A 20685-nucleotide genomic window follows, 5' to 3' on the forward strand; every position below is an offset into this window, starting at 1 on the left:
TTGACAATGCAGACATTTAAATTAGAACAGCTAGGCTTCAGAGTCAACACCGATTGAAACGAATGAGGCAGTTCACACCTCTCAGAGCTATTTTTCCAGGCTGTCTGCAGACCCATGGAGACAACATTGTATTAGTTACACTCTCTTCACATTTTAAAAATATTTTTCACAAACATAAAGACGTAAGAGTAACCACAAGATTGCAGTGCTGGGAAACGGTGACCACAAGTTGGCCCCATTTAGCCCCTAAGCACTTGTGCTTTCTCTCAGGAAGTAGTGCAAAGTAAGGAAAAGGGAACTTTTCCCCCCTTGTTGTAAGGCACTGGATGGTTAAAAGATTATCCTGTTTTTCTCAGCTTTTGGAACAAAATGGGCTTTGGAGTCTCAGTGAGGAATATACTCCACACGTAGCTTGTAATGGGGAGCTTCCCAACCCTGAGTACCTTGTTTAGAGAGAATCATTGAGCACATTGAGGTGGGGGAAAAGGAGATGAAATGACCCGCTAAGCTGAGACATAGTGGTAGGTTAAAGAGCAAGAGTTGATTATAGAAAATCCCAGGACTAATTGACTGGAGCAAGTGTAGAAGGGAATGTTGACTTAACTTCGAACAGTTTTGTATCTTTCCTGATTATTATTAGTATTGCTAACTATTGCTTACTATTTTTGTGTAGAAGAAATAGTTTTAAGAACAGCAGAGGCCACTCAGCTTCCTCCTCAGGTCCTAGCTGAGGAAGTGATCTGCTTGGATAGCACCAGCAGTGGCAGTGAAGATGACACGAAAGGCATACTACATAGCATTAAAGATGGTAAGACTCACAACCAACCTATCACACATCTGTGTATTGCCCAAACGGTCCCATTTACGCAGTGTCATCCAGCCAGATCTCCCACAAAGCTGTCTATCTTCAGATGTTACGTATCTAAAGTGTTTTTTAAATAAACGTAGTGCTGATTCTGGTAGTCCCACTACCAAATTGTCCTTAATTAACCTTTCCAAAATGAGGCGAAGCACCTTGGGCCAAGCATTGGCTACAAATTGTATTTGAATATTCAGATCTGCATTCGAAATTGGTACTTTTGAGTCCTTTGCTGAAAATTAACAGAATTTGACTCCTGTCTACAAGTCCAGTGAAAAGTTAATGCCCCTTCCCCCCTCTGGCTCTTTCACAGAAGTGATCGAATTGAGTTCAGGAGAGGATGAGGCCCTCCAGATCGTAGACAGCAGCGACTCTGCCAACGAGGGGGAAGATGGGGATGGTACTGAAGAGAGCAGTGGCTCTCATGTGAATGATGCCTTAAATCAGTCGGATTCTCTGGGGCAGGTCATTGTCAACATCAACCATCCACCCAATGAAGAGGACATTTTCCTGGCTCCACAGCTTGCACGGGCAGTAAAGCCTCACCAGGTACAGGAAGTTGAGGCTCAGAACACACAAGGACTTCAGCAAAACCTCCTTCTTATCCCAGGAGCTGAAATCCATGCTGTTGATGTCATGTGGGTTGATGGTTTGCTATAGTGATGTTATTGGCAGAGCTGCCACCCTGAAGATTGTGGCCAGAATTTGTGGCAGTGCCCAGTGCAGACAGTTAAATGATGGAGAGAAATTAAAGGAGATCCTGAGCCCCATATTTCTTTGACTGTTATCTGATAAGCAGGCTCTTGGCGTCTTAGTCCTATGTTGTCAAAGTATGTATGTTAGTCCTTATGTTGTCAAAGTATGTAGAAATACGAATATTTTCATAAAAAGAAAAGGAGGACTTGTGGCACCTTAGAGACTAACCAATTTATTTGAGCATATGCTTTCATGACCTATAGCTCACTTCTTCGGATGCATACCGTGGAAAATACAGTGGGGAGATTTATATACACAGAGAACATGAAACAATGGGTGTTACCATACACACTGTAAGGAGAGTGATCACTTAAGATGAGCTAATACCAGCAGGAGAATGGGGGTGGGGGGGGAGAAAACCTTTTGTGGTGATAATCAAGGTGGGCCATTTCCAGCAGTTGACAAGAACGTCTGAGGAACAGTGGGGGGGGGATAACCATGGGGAAATAGTTTTACTTTGTGTAATGACCCATCCACTCCCAGTCTCTATTCAAGCCTAAGTTAGTTATTTCCCCCCTCCCCCCAAAAAAAGAAAAAAAAAAGAAAAAAAAAAAGAAAAGAAAAAGAAAAACTGTTCCTCAGACGTTCTTGTCAACTGCTGGAAATGGCCCACCTTGATTATCACTACAAAAGGTTCTCCCCCCCCCGCTGGTATTAGCTCGTCTTAAGTGATCACTCTCCTTACAGTGTTTATGATAACACCCATTGTTTCATGTTCTCTGTGTATATAAATCTCCCCACTATATTTTCCACTGAATGCATCCGATGAAGTGAGCTGTAGCTCACGAAAGCTTATGCTCAAATAAATTTGTTAGTCTCTAAGGTACCACAAGTACTCCTTTTCTTTTTGCGAATACAGACTAACACGGCTGCTACTCTGAAACCTAGAGTAAAGTGATGCCTGGAAAAGTTTCAAAACCAGATGATATGACATTGTATTGATAGAGATTTTTCCCCTCTACTTCATGCTTGGATGAGCATTATTTCATCAAATTATTTAAGAACAAAAAACCAACCCAAAGACTGTAGGCTCTGCACAAGCATAAGAATGATCAGGACCATCTTTTCAGAAAGTTTTTTATAAGGAATTCTATTGAGTCCTTGTAGCTGAAAATACTGCAATGAATCTCTAATTTCCCCTTGTGTATTTATCTGCCATATAAACTCATACAATGTATACGTCAATCTGTAGCTACATCTCCATTTTGTTGTTTTCCACTACTTCTTTTGCAACTCTTCCATATTTTCTCTAGATTGGTGGGATCCGGTTCCTGTATGATAACCTGGTGGAATCCCTGGAGAGATTTAAAAGCAGCAGTGGGTTTGGGTGTATCTTGGCCCACAGCATGGGGCTGGGCAAGACCATCCAGGTCATCTCTTTCTTGGATGTACTTTTCCGGCACACAGAGGCAAAGACTGTCCTTGCCATTGTACCTGTAAGTAGCCCGTGTGAAACAGTGTCAGGTCCACCATTTAGGACTTGCTTTTTTTATTGTTGTGGGGAGGAGGATGGATTGGTCCTTCATACCTTAGAGAGAGCCCTCAGGTACCCTCACTCCCATTTTCACTGCTTTCATTCCCACCATCCGTGAGAATTCTGTATGATGGCCCTTTCTTTCTAGCTGAGGACAGCTGGATGTGATTCGCAGGTCCCATTTAGCTTTGAGTTCTGAATGCTGGGTGACTGAATTTTGTGGTCTGAGGACTACTTTCTCAGTCCTTTGGGTGCATTTTTTTCCTCCCCAGGTAAACACTCTCCAGAACTGGCTGGCAGAATTCAACATGTGGCTTCCCGCACCTGAAAACCTCCCTGCTGACTATAACCCAAAAGAAATTCAGCCACGCTTCTTCAAAGTCCATATCCTGAATGATGAACACAAGTAGGTGCCATGAATGCCCCTCCTGAGCAATTAATCTGCTTCTCATGGAGTTGTATTATCAGTGTCTCTGTACCACTGCTGCAGTCTGTTCATTTGATCTGATTCCATGCCCTGTCCTTTTAGTTTCTCTCCCTCTGTATGTCTGCAGTATATGTTCTTGTGTGAGGATTTCGGTACATCGAAAAGGTGCATCTTTTAACGAGGGGTTAGATTTCTCTCATTTCTTATTTATACTCTCTTCCATCATGGTTGTCAACTCACCTCCACTTTTCCCCTCATGCATTGAGATGGGAAAATTCAAATGCCAGACTTTGTGCTATGTATGGATTGGCCAGTGGGAAGTGCATTGTTTTGTCTGTGGTGGGTACTTTCCTCTACCCGTCAGAGACCAGCCATGTGATTTCTCAGCCCGTATGCATGATTGCTATTGAATCTTATATTTGGCTTTTCTGGGAGTTTTCACTTTCCTCTCTGATTCTTTCTTGCAGACATTTTAACTTTTACTCAGTTTTGCTGTGCCTGAGGGCTTCTAAATGAGTTAGCATTCCTACACCGAAGGGAGAGATTATGTAAGGCAGAGTATTGTCCTTTTCATCTTATACAGTGTGTATTCTTGGCTGCTGCAGCTCTGCTTGACTCTTTGTCATGTTGTCTCATGCAATCTGGTGAGATTTATATTCATCTCAGGGCAGTCGTAGTTCATCTGGCATTTACACACACTTGGCCGCTGAGGTCCTCACCTCACGAGAGGAATATACTTCCTAGTCAGCTGATATTATTTAGAGCCTCTTATGTGCATCTCATATTGGATTGGGGATTACCGTGCTCTGGTGTATGGGAAAGGTGGAGTGGACCGCTTCATATCTGAGCCTGTCCTTAATATTGGTGGGAGGGAAAGGAAATAATTCGGCTAACTCTCAGATTGATGGATAGGTGTGTGCTGTAAGTAGTAGAGTAAGACAGCCACATACATCAGAACCTTATGCAAATGTGTGCTTTGGAGAGGTCTCTTTCCTAACACTTCCCATAAGAGGATTCCATTGCTCTGTAAAATCTGATTTAGGTTCATATACAGCAAACTTCTTCATGCATCCACTAACATCCTATAATGGTTCACCTTTCTCTGCCATGTTACCCTCAGTATGCTGGAAGCTTCTCCCAGATCTTCATGTAAAAGGGCTTCATTGCTCTTGTCTGCTGGTTTGGTCTGATGCCAGCATATGTTTTAAGTCATTTGAAAAGGTCCTTTCCTTTAGCAGGCATCCGTTTCAGCAAGTTCAGGTGTATTTAAGGAAGAGGTCTCATTTTTTGTGCATTTGGGTTTTTTTAGGACAACGGCTGCCCGTGCAAAGGTGGTGACTGACTGGGTGACGGATGGCGGGGTGCTGCTGATGGGCTATGAGATGTACCGTCTCCTCTCACTGAAGAAGTCCTTTGCTACTGGCAGGAAGAAGAAAACAAAGAAACAAACTGGCCCTGTCATTATCGACTTAGATGAGGAGGACCGGCAGCAAGAGCTTCTGAAAGGTGGGAGGCGAGTCTTGCTAGGAAATACCATCCTGTCTACAGAATTGCAGCTGGGAGATTCTACTAATGCCGGCTGGCTCCATGGGCAGGTGGTCACTTGGCAGCAGAGAATAGTTAGTTTATTGTACATAGGCACCAACGTCAGAGGTGGTTATCTTTAACACAGTCACTATATTTGCTAACAGCTTATTTGTGTGTAGCTTCTGTTGGTGAGAGAGAGAAGCTTTTGAGCTCACACAGAGCTCTTCCTCAGTCTCTATCCCACTTTCTAATATCCTTCAGGTCTGAAGAAGAGCTCTGTGTAAGCTTTCAAGGTTGTCTCTCTCACCAACAGAAACTGGGCTAGCAAAAGATATTACCTCACCCACCTTGTCTCTCTCATATCCTGGGCCCAACACAGCTGCAATAACACTACAAACAACTAGTGTTTTTTTTTCAACTTTCATAATTACTCACTTTTCCTTCTGTAGAGCTACGTGAAGCAGGAACATCAGCTGACCAAGTAACTCAATGTTCCTTTCCCTCAGGGATTGAGAAGGCTTTATCCCGCCCTGGCCCGGATGTAGTTATCTGTGATGAGGGACACCGGATAAAGAACTGCCATGCCAGCACATCTCAGGCCCTGAAGAACATCCGCTCCAGGCGACGGGTGGTACTGACAGGCTACCCGCTCCAGAACAACCTGATTGAGTACTGGTGCATGGTAGACTTCGTCCGTCCTGACTTCTTGGGTACCCGGCAGGAGTTCAGCAACATGTTTGAACGCCCCATCCTGAACGGGCAGTGTATTGACAGTACACCGCAGGACGTCCGTCTCATGAGGTACCGCAGTCATGTCCTGCATAGTCTGCTGGAGGGGTTTGTGCAAAGGTGAGTCCACATCAAGTGTTCAGTAACGTAGTCTGTGCAGTCAGCTCCTTGATCATAGTTTAGCCACATCGATTGAGGAGTGTATTCATTACAGCGATTCCTGTTGTCTTCCTGAGCTTGATTTTTACCCTGGATTCCCTCTTGTCCTTTAGGGAGATTGTAGACATATAGGAGAAATCTTGGAGGGGACCCCAGAGTTAGCACCTGCATGTTTCTCTCAAAAGCACTTTGTCTAATTTAGCCTGTCAGTTAAGAAGTGATCTTTGGGGGCTTCTCCCTGACTTAGTGGCAGGTGTAACGTTGCAGTACCCTGCCAGTACCGTCCTGTGGGACTGCTAGAGGGGAGCACATGCAGATGGAGGGCAGTACAGTGCTCCCTAACTTCCTTTAGAAGTATTAGTAGGTGATTGGTAGATGCATTTCTGTATCATCTTCCATCCAAGGATCTGAAAGCATTTTATAAACCCCAAACAATGTAAGCATCACAGTACTCTTACGGAGGAGAGGAGGGACTAGAAATCCTCCCCATTTTACAGATGAGGACCCAGAGGCACAGAAGGAGTAAGTGACATGGCCTGAGCAAGTCATTGGCAAAGACAGAAATAAACACCAGGTCTCTTAATTTCCAGTGCAGTGTTTTGGCCACAAGTGTATCCTTCCTGATTTAGCACCACGGTTAGCAAGACCTTCATCCCCTTTCTAAACGCTATCCTGGGGTATTATAATGTTTGCTGTTTTGGTAATAGAGCATACTGTACTTTTTATTTGGCTTCAGTTGTAATGTCTTCTGAGTGTCCTGCAATAGAAACACTCACAACTAGAGTTCCTTCTCTTTGCTGTCATCAGATATCTTACCCTGAAGGCAGCCCCTGAGATGCTAGCCCTGAATGTTCTTTCTCTCTTCTGATCTTCCTTTCTTGATTGCTTCTGTAGGAGAGGCCATAACGTACTAAAGGCTCAGCTTCCCTATAAAGAAGAACATGTCATCCTGGTACGTCTGTCAAAAATCCAACGGGCTCTCTACACAGAGTTCATGAACCGGTTCCGGGATGCAGGCAACAGTGGCTGGCTGGGATTGAACCCGCTCAAGGCTTTCTGCGTCTGTTGTAAGGTGGGTATTGGCAAGAGAGTAGCTTCTCCTGCAGTATACAGGGAAAGGGTAGGAGTCTATGTCCAAATATTGGCAAGAAGAATGATGTAGATATAGTACAAGTGCAGTATCTTGGTGCATCTTAAGCATTAGTGTGCATGTTCCTGTGCATGATGTAATGTGGTGTCCTGATAGTATCATTATTCCCACATTAAAGATGGGGAACTGAGTCACAGAGTGTTTAATTGACCTGCCCAAATTCATGCAAAAAGTCTGTGGCAGAGCCAGGAACTGAACCCAGCTGATCCAAGTCCCAGCCTTTAACCGCAAGAAAATCCTTCATTTCCCAGAGTGTGTGCCTTGTGTGTGTTCATTCATCAGTCACCAAACAGAGGAGCTTTAAGATAATTAAAATTGGTAACATGTCTTGGTTGAAACAGTGTATACCTTGTGCTGTGACAGAATCGCACTTTCCTTTTTACTTGTTGACTGGAATCTGCCTAGCTTCTATAGCAGGCAAAGTTTCAGCGTGTCCACGCAAGTCAACTACAGAGGACTTCGGACTAAACAGGCAGAGTCCCTGGCATTAAATATTCTAATGCGGTGAGATCTGCTTAATTTGTGGCACTTTACAAACTCCCTTTCAGCTGAATTTGGAGGGGAATAATTAGATTAACAAATCGCTGGTGCGTTTCTGCAGGGGCATTAGCATTTGACTGCGTGTGAGGTGCTGTAAATCCACAAGTGCCTTGGTTGGGTTTGTGCTAGTGCAATGTTACCTTTTGCCTTTTCGTCATCTCTCAGATCTGGAATCACCCAGATGTGCTGTATGAAGCGCTGCAAAAAGAGAATCTGGCAAATGAGCAGGACCTGGATGTGGATGACCTTGGCACAGCTGGAACTAATTCTCGCTGTCAGCCACAGGGAATAAAAGTCAAAACAGAGACTAATGCTTTGGCATCACCAGTTGGAGAAGCTACCAACAGCAAGTTCCTTCAAGGCATTGGCTTCAACCCCTTTCAGGAGAGAGCAAATCAAGTCGTTACTTATGAGTGGGTGAGTACCAACCTCAGAGCTAGGAGTCTCATGGCTTTTTTTTTTTTTTTTTTTTCCCAACAAACATGGGCTGAATGCTTAATTGGTCAAAGGCCCATGACCCTTTTGTCGGGGGAGTGCGCTGGTTATAAATTGGGGAACAGCAGTGGAAAAAACCCTTGTGTAGCAGGGATCCTGCTTTTAGTTCTGAGACTTTCTCAGCTGCCACAACGTGCTTTGGAAGATAGGATTATAATTCAAAATGATCTGTACAAACTGGAGAAGTGGTCTGAAGTAAGTAGGATGATATTCAATAAGGACAAATGCAAAGTACTCCATTTAGGAAGGAACAATCAATTGCACACATACAAAGTGGGAAATGACTGCTGAGGAAGGAGTAGTGCAGAAAGGGATCTGGGGGTCATAGTGGACCACAAGCTAAATATGAGTCAACAGTGTAACACTGTTGCAAAAAAAGTGAACGTCATTCGAGGACGTATTAGCAGGAGTGTTGTAAGCAAGACATGAGAAGTAATTCTTCGGCTCTACTCTGCACTGATTAGGCCTCAACTGGAGTATTGTGTCCAGTTCCGGGCACCACATTTCAGGAAAGATATGGACAAATTGGAGAAAATCCAGAGAAGAGCAACAAAAATGATTAAAAGGCTAGAAAATGTGACCTCTGAGGGAAGATTGAAAAAATTGGGTTTGTTTAGTCTGGAAAAAAGAAGACTGAGAGGGGACATAACAGTTTTCAGGTACATAAAAGGTTGTTACAAGGAGGAGGGAGAAAAATCGTTATCCTTAACCTCTGAGGCTAGGACAAGAAGCAATGGGCTTAAATTGCAGCAAGGGAGGTTAAGGTTGGACATTTAGGAAAAACTTCCTAACTGTCAGGGTGGTTAAACAGTGGAATAAATTGCCTAGAGAAGCTGTGGAATCTCCATCATTGGAGATTTTTAAGAGCAGGTTAGACAAACACCTGTCAGGGATGGTCTAGATAATACTTAGTCCTGCCTGGAGTGCAGGGGACTGGACTAGATGACCTCTCGAGGTCCCTTCCAGTCCTATGAGTCTATGATCTCTGCTATGAAGCTTTGTCTTGCTCTCTGTCTTGATCAGTGCATATAAAAGGCTACTAATGGGAATTATGAGACCACTGTACAGCTGGCACTCTGCTTTACACCTTGTTTTCATCAGACCCGGATGGTGCAGTGTCTGTGTTTTTTCACCAGCATAGCTGAGATCAGAACTTGAATGAGAGTGAGATGGCTGAAACTTAAGCAGAATAAAAAAAAAGGAGTACTTGTGGCACCTTAGAGACTAACCAATTTATTTGAGCATAAGCTTTTGTGAGCTACAGCTCACTTCATCGGATGCATACTGTGGAAATTGTAGAATCTCTTTTTATATACACACAAAGCATGAAAAAATACCTCCTCCCACCTCACTCTCCTGCTGGTAATAGCTTATCTAAAGTGATCACTCTCCTTACAATGTGTATGATAATCAAGTTGGGCCATTTCCAGCACAAATCCAGGTTTTCTCACACCCCCCCCCCCCACCACACACACAAACCCACTCTCCTGCTGGTAATAGCTTATCTTCATGCTTTGTGTGTATATAAAAAGATCTTCTACACTTTCCACAGTATGCATCCGATGAAGTGAGCTGTAGCTCACGAAAGCTTATGCTCAAATAAATTGGTTAGTCTCTAAGGTGCCACAAGTACTCCTTTTCTTTTTGCAAATACAGACTAACACGGCTGTTACTCTGAAGCCTGTCATTAAACAGAATAAGGCAATGGTGATGCTAATTGAGCATCTTGAGGATATAGCAGAAGTTCCTGTACTCAAGACTTTTTGTCCACTTATTGTCCAAGAAATCTGCAGTTTGAAACTCCTGGATCCTCTGTGGCTTTGGGACTCAGAGGTGGCCAAAACCACCCCTTTCATCTGGACCTGGCTGGATGCTTGAGGCCTCTCTTCTTGGATCCAGACTGTGCCACAGTAATTTATTCCTCTATCACCTTGAGACTGAATTGTTGAAACGTGCTCCACAAGGGGGCTACCTTTAAAGATCACTTGGAAGCTACAGCTGGCAGAATGCATCAGCTGGATTCCACTGGCTGTCTTCACCTTTTATACTAGTTCTCCAGCAGTTGCACTGGTTTCCTGTTCACTTCCAGATGCAATTCAGAGCATTGACTTTGTAGACTGAAGTCCTATAAGGGCACATGGAGACTGCTGTTTCCTGTGAATTGCCACAGCAGTTTTCACGCTCAAGCTAACAGTCCCCAGACTTAAATGACAGGGTGATGGCCTGTTATTCTCAGTATGGGGATGTGTGTGTCTGGAACTTGGGAGGGCTATGTGGAGATTTGGCTCTTTGTATAGGGTCACATTGGGTTTATTACATTTTGTTCATGAGCCTGAAGCCTCTTATGGAAAGTACGTTTTATGGAACTAATTGAGTACCTCCCCATGTAACCGAGGCTCTTGTTTCTGGGTAGGCCAAGGACATCCTGTGTGATTACCAGACGGGAGTTTTGGAGAACTCGCCCAAGATGGTGTTACTGTTCCACCTGATTGAGGAAAGTGTGAAGCACGGAGACAAGATCTTGGTCTTCAGGTAAGAGGAAGTATCAATGGCTGCTCCTCTGAGCCCTGAGCAGTGGTGTGTTTGGAGATTAGACAGTAGTGGAATGAGACTGTGTGTTTCCCCTATGACAGCTGCCCACTGCTATGCTGTGTTATTTGGTCTTTCCCCATTGTTTGGTTTAATGTTTTTTGTTGTCCATTGGTTTTGTAATCTCTTCATCCGTATAGCTGTCAGTGGTAAGGGGGTGTCCCGTGGCACCCTCAGACTGCTAGCAGGGGAAGATGGAGTTTGTTGTTCTAGTTACACTGTTAGGGGCTTTCCTGAGCAGAGACCTTGTTTTTGCAGCCAGAGTCTGTCCACATTGTCTGTCATTGAGGAGTTCTTGGCCAAGAGACCAATGCCCAATCCTCCAGGCTCAGATGCGCAAGGCATTCATAACTGGGTCCGAAATCTCAACTATTACAGTGAGTACAGACCGTCCTCCTTCCTTCATCTGGGACCCTATTTGATCCTCTGCGGCTGGGCTAACCTCTTGATGTTGCAACGATTTCCTCTGGTTTCTCGCCACACTTACCTGTGCTTTTCCGTGGGCGTGCAGATCTGTTCCTTAGCCATTTTCAGATTGATTTGTTTGAGTTGTCTTGGGTGCATGTTTTTAGTTTTGATCAGGACTGACTGATAATTTCCCAGTTCCCCCTTTTCTTTTTAATGGCTCTCTGAATAGCTTAACTATCACTTCTTAAAACTTTTAAAAAAATCTTCATTCTTCCTTTGCACCACTTGGACACTTTCTAATTCTAGAATCTTTACTGCTTGTTTTGGTGATCGTGAGTTTTCCCTCCTGTTCTAGTCTTTGTCCCCTTCAGTAGCTGACTTTTGTGGCAGGGCAACAGGAGTGTTTAGAGTAGCTGGATGGACATGGTGTCCCTGGGAGCTCCTGGCAAGCATGCTAGGTGTCTATAAACTGCTCTAATTCCTCTTTTGACTCAAGGTGTGGGTGGCAGCATCTCTTCATCCTGAGTGAGTTCTACCCATGATCACAAGCATGCTCTGTCCATCTGCACTCTTTTTCTCCGATTCTCTGCATATGGTCATGTTGGGTCCAGTGGGGTTTTGCCAGCGGCTTGCGTTGTTTTTGTGCTATCCCAGCTCAGTGGTCGTATTGGATCTATTTTATACTGGTGCCTGTTACCAATACTGGTATTTCAGGCTTTTGTGACTGGTACTGCAGACTTCCTACCTGAATGATGAGCCTCTGTGTAGGATCCCAGTGCACTAGAACTGCTCATCTTTGGTTTAGCTGTATGCATTGTAGCCCACTGTGGAACTTGGCCTATGCCAGACTCCTGTTTTACACTCATGTGATATTGGAGCTAGACACAACCCGAGCTCCCTGGCTGACTACACTGTGTATGTTTGACTGGGGGGATGTGGGCATTGGCTGGGACAGCTGAGGGCTTATTGTAGTAAGCTGGTTCAATTGCCTGAAATGGCACGGAAGCTTTTCCCTAGCTGGATCTGTACGGAGTCTGCAGGGTAATGGCATTCTTCACAGTGCAGGTATTCTAAGAACCAGACGGGAACTGTTTCGTTTTGATGGATCCCACAATACAAAGGGTTTTTAAACACCTCTCTGATTTTCTTACCAGGACTGGATGGCAGCACTTCTGCCTCAGAAAGGGAACGATTGATTAACCAGTTCAATGACCCCAGCAACAGCTCTGTTTGGCTCTTCCTTTTGTCCACACGGTGAGTTGGTCACCTGCCTGGAACGGAGGGGTGAGGTGGGGTGAAAGAGTGGGTTTCATTAATGTGATGGAGGCTGTTCAGACCACAGAATCTATTGCACTTGCTCTGTTTGCAAGATTTGGCTTAAGACCATACAGGATGGTAACTCCTTAAAGTATAAAGGTATTGAAGACTGGAAAGAAAAATGATTTTGAAACTTAATTTTTGTTTTGTTTAAGAGCTGGGTGTTTGGGTGTCAACCTGATTGGAGCAAACAGAGTGGTGGTGTTTGATGCTTCTTGGAACCCGTGCCATGACGCACAAGCAGTGTGCCGGGTGTACCGCTATGGACAAAGGAAGCCGTGCCACATTTACCGACTGGTTTCAGATTACACCCTGGAGAAGAAAATCTATGACCGCCAGGTCTCCAAGCAGGGGATGTCAGGTAGGCTTGAACACTTTTGCCAATATGTCATCCTACTTACTTTTCTTATACTCTGTAGTCCATGGACGGAGTCTGTATGATTTTGGTGATGCTTCCGTCTGTCTAATGTTAGACACAAACTGCTGCTAGAAGAAATGACACTAAAAAGGCATTTATGACTGGGGAGTTGTTCTGATATTTTTATAATTTAAGAGTGAGTACAGATCTAGTAAAAATGAAGGATTCAGCAGTACCGGTTTGAGCCAGCATAGTGCAACACACACTCCCTGTGGTTCACCCCTTCTGCTCCTTAGCTGCCAGCACACCTCAGTTCTGACCTGTAGCACCTCCTGCAAGAACAGAAGCAGCAGACCGGCTGGATAGTCTGTTGCTTATAGCAGGAGGCTGGGAGTTAGGAGATTTAAGTTCTGTCTCCAGCTCTGCTGGTGCCTCCTGTTAGATTGGACAGGTTACTGCAGTGCTCCATGGCTCCGCTTTTTCAACAATACAGTGGGGAATACCTACTTTTGAAAAAACAGGTTGACATCCTTATTGCTACCTAATTACTAAGGTTCACTAATCGTTCCAGTTCTGACCTGTCTGGAACCAAGACTGCCAGTGGGGCTGAATTGTGCCAGATTTTGTGGTGGTTTTGAGAGATGCACAAGTGGGAGACTACCATGAGCCCAAAAGGGTTGTGTCAGAATTTAAGTCCCGGTGCAGAGGGGATACTTCAGTGCTCTGACTCTGTGTGCTGTCTAGCACCCATGTCCTAGAGTCCTCTCCTCCTCCTCCTCTCTTTCCTCCTCCCCACACACACACTTGTTCCCATCTTGACACATACACAAAAATCAAGTCCAGGGAAATAGTACAGCTTCTTTTGAGTTATGGAGGTGAGAATGGGGATCTCAGATGTTATCCAGAACTTTCAAATAGTTTAACAGAATCTGGTGGTTGTAGTCCCCGGAAACCTGAGTCACTGGTTAGTCACTATAAACTTTTGAGCCTTTCTCAGTGGTTCTGGCTCGTTAGTTACTGATGTTCGCCTTTGCAGCTGCCTTTTTATCACAATGTCCACATAATATTTTCAGGCTTCTGATGTGCAAGGGTGAGATGGGGAACTTCTTCAACCATATTGTATGTACAGTATCTTCAGCTTCCAGGTTTGTGTATGCCAGGATGTTAATGGCCCATATCACCTTGTTGTAATATATGGAGAGCAAAGCATTCCCTAGCCTGGTTTGTGTCAATATTCAAATACCTGCATGGTCATGTCTCAAAGTTCAGTGGAATGATCCTTGTCCCTCTGCAGATATTCACAGCAGAGTGCTGTGGAAAGCACAGATTAAGAGCTGGGAAATCTATAAGCAGGAATGTAACGAGTACAGCAGAGAGCAGTAAACTGTTTCCTCCTTTCTCTAAATGATGCATTCCCTCCATTCTCCAGATCGTGTTGTGGATGATCTGAATCCAGTGCTGAACTTCACCCGGAGGGAGGTGGAGAACCTGCTGCACTTCGTAGAAGAGGAGTCAGATCCTGCCCAGCTGGCATTGGACCCAAACAAGATCAAGGAGTCTGTCTTACAGCTAGCCTGTCTCAAATACCCTCACATTATCACCAAGGTATATACCTTTGTTCTTAATGCTGCTTCCAGATGGCATTGCCAGTTAGGGATGACACTGAGCTCAGTGAATAACGGTCTACCCCAGGAGAAAATGGAGCAGCCTGTGTTGTGATACCTTGGTTAAGATAAGAGTGTTCCAAAACAATATTAGTTATAAGGGACTGTGCATGTCTCTGAGACAAGTCCATGATCAGTGTCAGGTATCAAGAAAACTGTTGTTCCATTGTCAAACCCAAGACCTGAAGTTCATGTGCAGATTTCCTTAGACCTTTGGTAGATACTCCTGGGGGAATTATGCACTGAATTATGCGCAGATTTCTTTGCTTCCCTGAAGAAAAAATGACTTTCTGATGTGAAAGCAAAGGGAAGCCACAAGAGCGGTCATGCGACCCTCCCAAGCAGTATTTTTCGGGTGCCCACGGCAGCCAGCAGAGGTAAATCACCTGTAGGGCAGGGGACGGGACTGGGGAAGACCCGGCTGGTGGCTCCTACCCTGCGCCAGGCTCAGCTGCTAGTCCCGGATGGGCTGGGGAGGACGGGACTTTCTCTTCCCCTGCACAGTATCCGGTGCTGGATCAGACCCACCCCCAGATTTCTCCCCCAGCTGCAGAAATCTCTGCAAACTCTCTGATCCCCTCCCCACACCGCTTCAAGCACCCATCGCTCCTCAGCTGCAGGGGGAGGGATCAGTGTAAAGGGAACTGCTCCCCCATCTGCCCAACTGTTGAGTATCCATACCCAGACCCTCCAGCTGAGCCGCACCCCCCTGCACTCAGAACCCCCCTGAGGAGCCCCCTGCACGCAGATCCCCACCCCACCGAGCCCCAACCAGCTGCACCTAGATCGCCACCCCACTGTGCCCCAGTCCCCCATCATCTGCCTCCCACATTGAGACCCCCCACAGCCGCTGCCGAGCTCTATCTCTTCCGCACCCAGACCTCCCCAGCCCTTCTTCCCTCCTCGCTGAGCCCCAACCACTTTCACCTGGACCCCACTGTAGCATCCCATTACCGTTGCATCCAGAACCTCCCAACAAGCCTCTGTGCATCCAGATCCCCTGTGCACTTGGATCCCCCACTGAGCCTCCCACACAGAACCCTCTCAATCCACGCCTGGGTCCCCCCACACTAAGTCCCCCCACACTTGGATCCTGCTGGGCTGAGCCAGCCTGCCTGCCCACACCGATGTGCACCTGGCACAGAGGGGCAGGACACTGGGGTGTTTCTGGGGCAGGCCTCCTTTTTGCACTGTGTCAGGGTTGAGTGCAGCCTCACTGCTGAGTCTCCCCCAGGGGGAGTGATCTACCACTTCTGTGCAGCCAGTGGCCTGTGCTCTCCAATGCCATGCTGGCGCCTCCACATTTATTTGACAAATAAAATTTGCAGAATTTTGCTGAATTTTAAAATTTTTATACACAGAATTTTTAACTTTTTGGTGCAGAATGCTCTCAGAAGTAGGTAGAGCATCTAGGAAGAACATAGGTTGGGGTAGTTTGGTTAAGGCTGTTGGAGGAGAGGAGAAATGAAGGACTGTGTCTGCCTGGCTATCTCTATACAGAGATTCATGGTTAAAAGGAAAGCCTGCTATGGGGCATTTAGTGCAGTAACAGAATTGCTCCATTTATGTGCTGTCGTATTGCATGCATTGTGAGTATTGTGAATAAGCATGTTCCTGTGAGTGTTATGCAGTGAGATCATTGTGGAGTTGGTGCACAGATTATTTATAAGAAGTAATCATATTGTCTATTGTCTATAATAGTGCCCATTGCACTAGTTTTGAACTCTTCCCCCAGAGTCCACCCAGGGTATGTCTTCACTACCCGCCAGCTCAGCAGGCAGCGATCTAGCCAGCGGGGATCGATTTATCGTGTCTAGTCTAGACGTGATAAATCAACCCCCGAACGCTCTCCTGTCCACTCCTGTACTCCAGCGCCAGAAGAGGCGCAGGCGGAGTTGTCAGGGTAGCGTTCGGGGGCTGATTTATCTTCAGCTATTCACGTAGCTGAAGTTGCATAACTTAGATTGACCTCCCCCCCAGTGTAGACCAGGGCCCAGAATACTGCCCAGAGTCTGCCAGTTGCCATGTTATTCTGCCTGGGACACAGGGAGGGAATTCTATCATTTGGGTTTGTCTACTGCCCTCCTGTGGTATGTTGGTGTCTCAATATGTTTATGTGCTGTGACCACAGGAGCCTTTCCAGCATGAGTCGCTGCTGATTGACCGGAAGGAGCACAAGTTGACCAAGGCAGAGAAGAAGGCAGCAAAGAAGAGTTATGAGGAAGAGAAGCGAGCATCCGTCCCCTATACCCGTCCATCCTATGCACAGTATTACCCAGCCAGTGACCAGAGCCTGACAAGCATCCCTGCTTTCAGTCAAAGGAATTGGTGGGTGCTTATTTCTTTCCCTGTTCTGCTGAGGACTTCAGTTGAGGGGAGAGGCGGGGCAGGAAAAACAGCTGGGGTAGATGAAGACTAACCTGTTACCCTGGGCGTTCTCACTTGGCTCCTAGGAAATGAGAATATTAAGGCTGGGTGTTGCCCCCTCTCCTTCCCCTGCCAACTATAAATACGGATTCATGAAGAAGGGGAATGAAGCAAGGAAGGTGGGGAAAACAGCTGATTAGGGAGGAAGGCTCCCTTTGCAGCCTTGGGGGCACATGCAGCGTTTCTCAGTGGGGGGTGTCACTGATTGCAATGGCTGTGGCTAAGAGAATGGGCATAGTATCAAACTGAGAGATGCAGAATCCAGACAGGTAGTGAAAGTGTCAAGACCTGTCCCCACACACCACTTTTCTGGCTAATAGCCAGAGTCACTGTGTCTATCATCTGCCTTCACTTCACCTGGAACATGTGTAATTCCCCGTAACACTTTGCATTGCCCAATCTGAGGCTCTGGGAGTGCTGTGCAAATGCTGGCTGGCTGCTTGCATGTCTCTGCCATCGGTGAGAAGGCACCCCCAGTTTACAGATGGGGACACTGAGGTGAAGTGACTTGCCCAAGGTCAGTGACAGTCAGGAATAGAGGCTGGAGTCCTGACGGCCAGTCCTATGCTTTAACTCAGAGATCAAACTTCAGCGACTTCACTCTCTCTTTGTGATCCTGGAGCAGTGAGATTCCCACTGCCTCTCTCCAGAACTGGGAGCAGAGCAAAGAGTTTCAGGGCTTTGCATTTGGGGTTTTTCTGCCTCCATGAGCAATTTCCTCAGTGCAGAGCCTCACGATTACCCATGTGAATGACTGAGAATGGTGGAACCAAATACAGTTGGGACTCTCCTTCCAAAAGAACATAACTCCGTTTGACACTCTCTCCTTTTCCCTCTTCCCACTAGGCGACCAGTCTTCAAGGGCGAGGACAAGCCAGTGGCAAGCGTCCGCCCTGTTCAGTCCACCCCCATTCCTATGATGCCTCGGCATGTCCCGTTGGGTGGCGTGGGATCGGCATCTGGTTCCAACCCCACTGTCAACTTCCCCATCAACTATCTACAGCGAGCTGGTGTCCTTGTTCAGAAGATTGTCACCACGACAGGTCAGTCGTTCCTTTGGAACCAAGTCCCCCTGAGAACACAGCTGGTTGAGACAGAGTCCTGGGATCCAGAGATGGAAGGCAGGCAGTCCGTCCATCCCTCGGGGATAGAATAGTGTCCCAGACAACTATGGTGTCTCATCTGTGGCCTAAGAAGCTGGATGAGCCCCTTGAGGGGGATTGTGTCAAGAAGGAAAGTGTCTGATTATGAATTGAAATGTGTCCCTTGAAGCATGTGCTGTGGTGTTTAAACTGAAGTGCTGGAATCAGATCCATTAGTGCAGATTGGAGGTAAGAGGGGTGCTGCTTCCCCTGCAGCAGCTTGGCTGGGAGCGGTCTGTTCTCTACTGCAGCTGCTCAACAGCTCCCCTGCCGCGTGGAGGAGAGAGAGTAACTCTGGCTGTTCTCGTGCCTGACTGATTCTCTGTCCTGGCCCCAGCATAGGTTAGAGCAGCGCTATCTTGCACCAGCTGGCAACAGTGGCTAGGGACCATACACCGGCTGGGGACAGCCAGAGTACAGTGGGCTCCAGCCACTCACTTTCCCTACCCCTCTAACCTTTGCCTACCAGGGAGGGAGGCGTAGGAGCCAGTTATGCCACCTCTATGCCTGTTATGGATTCCATACCTGGAGAATCCCCAGCAGTGGGTTTTGCACCACAGGTGTGCTAAGGGACTAAAACAGGGCAGTGAATCTGCCCCCAAATACTGATTGTAGCTCCCTGATCTCTTTGCAGCTTTCAGGCCAAACATATTTCAAAAGCCAGGTATGCTGGCTGCACTGTATGGTATGCTGGCTTCCAGTGCTCTGCCCAGTCCCATGTTCTGTGTTCTAATTGATGGGGCTTGTGTACTGGGGTACCTTGCCTTTCATTTCCCCTGACCCCCACTCCTTTCTGAGCTCACAGTCCCAGGGGATTCCACTTCTGCTTCTTATGTCTTCTTTGTTACTCATAATTAAACCCTGATCTCATTTGTAGCAGAAGCTAGCTGGATGCTGAGGGAATTTAGCCCTGGATTTCTCCCACTCTTTTTTGAGCCCATAATGTAACTTCTCAAATGCTGGCTTTCTCCATCAGATATTGTGATTCCAGGCACAAACACATCCACTGATGTGCAGGCGAGAATCAGTGCTGGTGAGAGCATCCACATAATCCGAGGGACTAAAGGTAAATCCCTGACTTGGGAAATAAGTAACTGCTAATCTCCTGGCCCTGATATACTAAAATCCCCCCAAATTCCTGTTTTCAGTGCTCTGCATTTGCAAGATGCATTTAATAAACAGGCTTCGTCAAAGCTTGAAAAGTCAGAAAAAACAGAGGCTTTAGTTGTGGGTTTAACCATGATGGGGAGATGAAGGGGATCAGGCCACTGATACTGTAATTTCCTGCCAGTGCCCCAAAGGGAATGGTCTTCCATCCTTCCCTTCTGAAGCAGATGGAAGCGATTTCAAGCTCCAGAGTTGCCCATCTCATTATGTTAACACACAATCTCCTATCATGTTTCGGGGATGAATAGTTCTTGACCTACGAGACCGTTGAAGCCAATGGAGAAGTTGCAACTGACAGAGCCCCAGGTCAGACTGTAAGGAGATGTGGTGGCACATTCTCCCTTCCAGTGGAGTCTGTCTTGTCACCTTTCAAGAGTATTGCAAGCTCGAGCTCTTTACACAAGCCTTCTCCCAACAATGGTGGAGCAGCTGGCCAGGCATCGTTTCTCAGAGATGGGCCAGGGGTCGGCCTGTTTGCAGTGCTGTAACACTAGAGGAGTGATCAGTTGGGGCCCTCGGGGCAGGGATTCTGTGTTTCAGTTATTTGAACAGAGCCTAGTTGAGTGCCGTTGAAATTCGCCAACAGCGCTGCATAAGGAAAAGTGGAACCACAGCCATTGCCACTGGCAGAGATGGTGACCTGAAAATGTGTTTGACTCCCCTGGGGGAGAAAAGGGAGCATGGGAAGGGAATTCGGGTCCTGCAGCGATTCAGCAGAGAGCCACATGTGTGTGTAACCCTGGGACAGAGAGAAGCAGAGGGAGGGATTTTTCAGGGACAGACTGGAGACAGGCTCTAAAGGAGAGAACCAGCATGCACCTGACTGCAGGGGCACTCCAGCACTGAGAGTGTTCAAGAACACAGTCCGTGGCTGCCCTTGTTGCTGCTGCATGCTGGTTTTACAGTCTGCTCTGTTTTAGGTAAATGGCTTGTGGGCTGCAGGCTCCTGGCATGTTGCCAGCCCAGCACTCAAGTGGGCACAGTTTGTGTGCTTCTGGCCTGTCTGTAATGGACCTGTAGGCCACTGACACAGCACTGTGACCCTGGCATTGCCCGACGGCAATGCTCACAGACGTGGAGAGAGAGATCAAAGTGTTTGGGGATTAGGGGCTGGTGTGTCCTCTCTGCTGCCCTTTTCTCTCCCTGCCTGCCAGTTCTGCAGCCTTTCCCTGGGGCAGGCAGCCAGCAGCTGGGCATGGAGCTGTTCCTGTGTCTGACCAGTTGCTTCCTCCCTCTCTGTTTCAGGGACGTACATCCGCACCAGCGATGGGCGGATTTTTGCTATCCGGACCACTGGGAAGCCGAAGGGCAGTGAAGACCGTCGAACGGCTGCCTCAGGTAGGGACTGAAGATCCTTGCACTGGATACACGCCCCAAGTGCTCTCCTCTGTTGGGTTTCTGTGGTGGGTGTTTCACTGCACTGTCTTCCCCAGGGCTGTATTTAGGGGACTTGCTTTACATCCCTGCCCAAGAGCTTCCTCTCTTCTCACATCTTTA

At 46.7% G+C, this 20685-nt stretch overlaps 1 protein-coding gene across 6 annotated transcripts in view; it reads left to right on the top strand.

Annotated features, from left to right (window-relative positions):
- RAD54L2 (RAD54 like 2) overlaps positions 1–20685 on the top strand; it is an 83651-nt gene that overhangs the window by 55930 nt on the left and 7036 nt on the right. For all 6 annotated transcript variants that reach the window (XR_007357589.2, XM_048857368.2, XM_048857371.2 and 3 more), the window contains 17 exons: positions 674–808; positions 1173–1408; positions 2869–3051; positions 3362–3495; positions 4826–5022; positions 5550–5892; positions 6826–7003; positions 7787–8038; positions 10530–10648; positions 10964–11082; positions 12268–12367; positions 12586–12791; positions 14218–14393; positions 16584–16780; positions 17726–17922; positions 18998–19087; positions 20434–20526. Coding sequence is in view for 5 of the 6 variants with exons in the window: in XM_048857368.2 (XP_048713325.2) it covers positions 674–808; positions 1173–1408; positions 2869–3051; positions 3362–3495; positions 4826–5022; positions 5550–5892; positions 6826–7003; positions 7787–8038; positions 10530–10648; positions 10964–11082; positions 12268–12367; positions 12586–12791; positions 14218–14393; positions 16584–16780; positions 17726–17922; positions 18998–19087; positions 20434–20526 (2955 nt within the window). In the remaining variant the exon portion in view is untranslated. The remainder of the gene's footprint in view (positions 1–673; positions 809–1172; positions 1409–2868; positions 3052–3361; positions 3496–4825; positions 5023–5549; positions 5893–6825; positions 7004–7786; positions 8039–10529; positions 10649–10963; positions 11083–12267; positions 12368–12585; positions 12792–14217; positions 14394–16583; positions 16781–17725; positions 17923–18997; positions 19088–20433; positions 20527–20685) is intronic.

Source organism: Caretta caretta, chromosome 7 (genome assembly GCF_965140235.1).
Source record: "Caretta caretta isolate rCarCar2 chromosome 7, rCarCar1.hap1, whole genome shotgun sequence".
Lineage (NCBI taxonomy): Eukaryota > Metazoa > Chordata > Testudines > Cheloniidae > Caretta > Caretta caretta.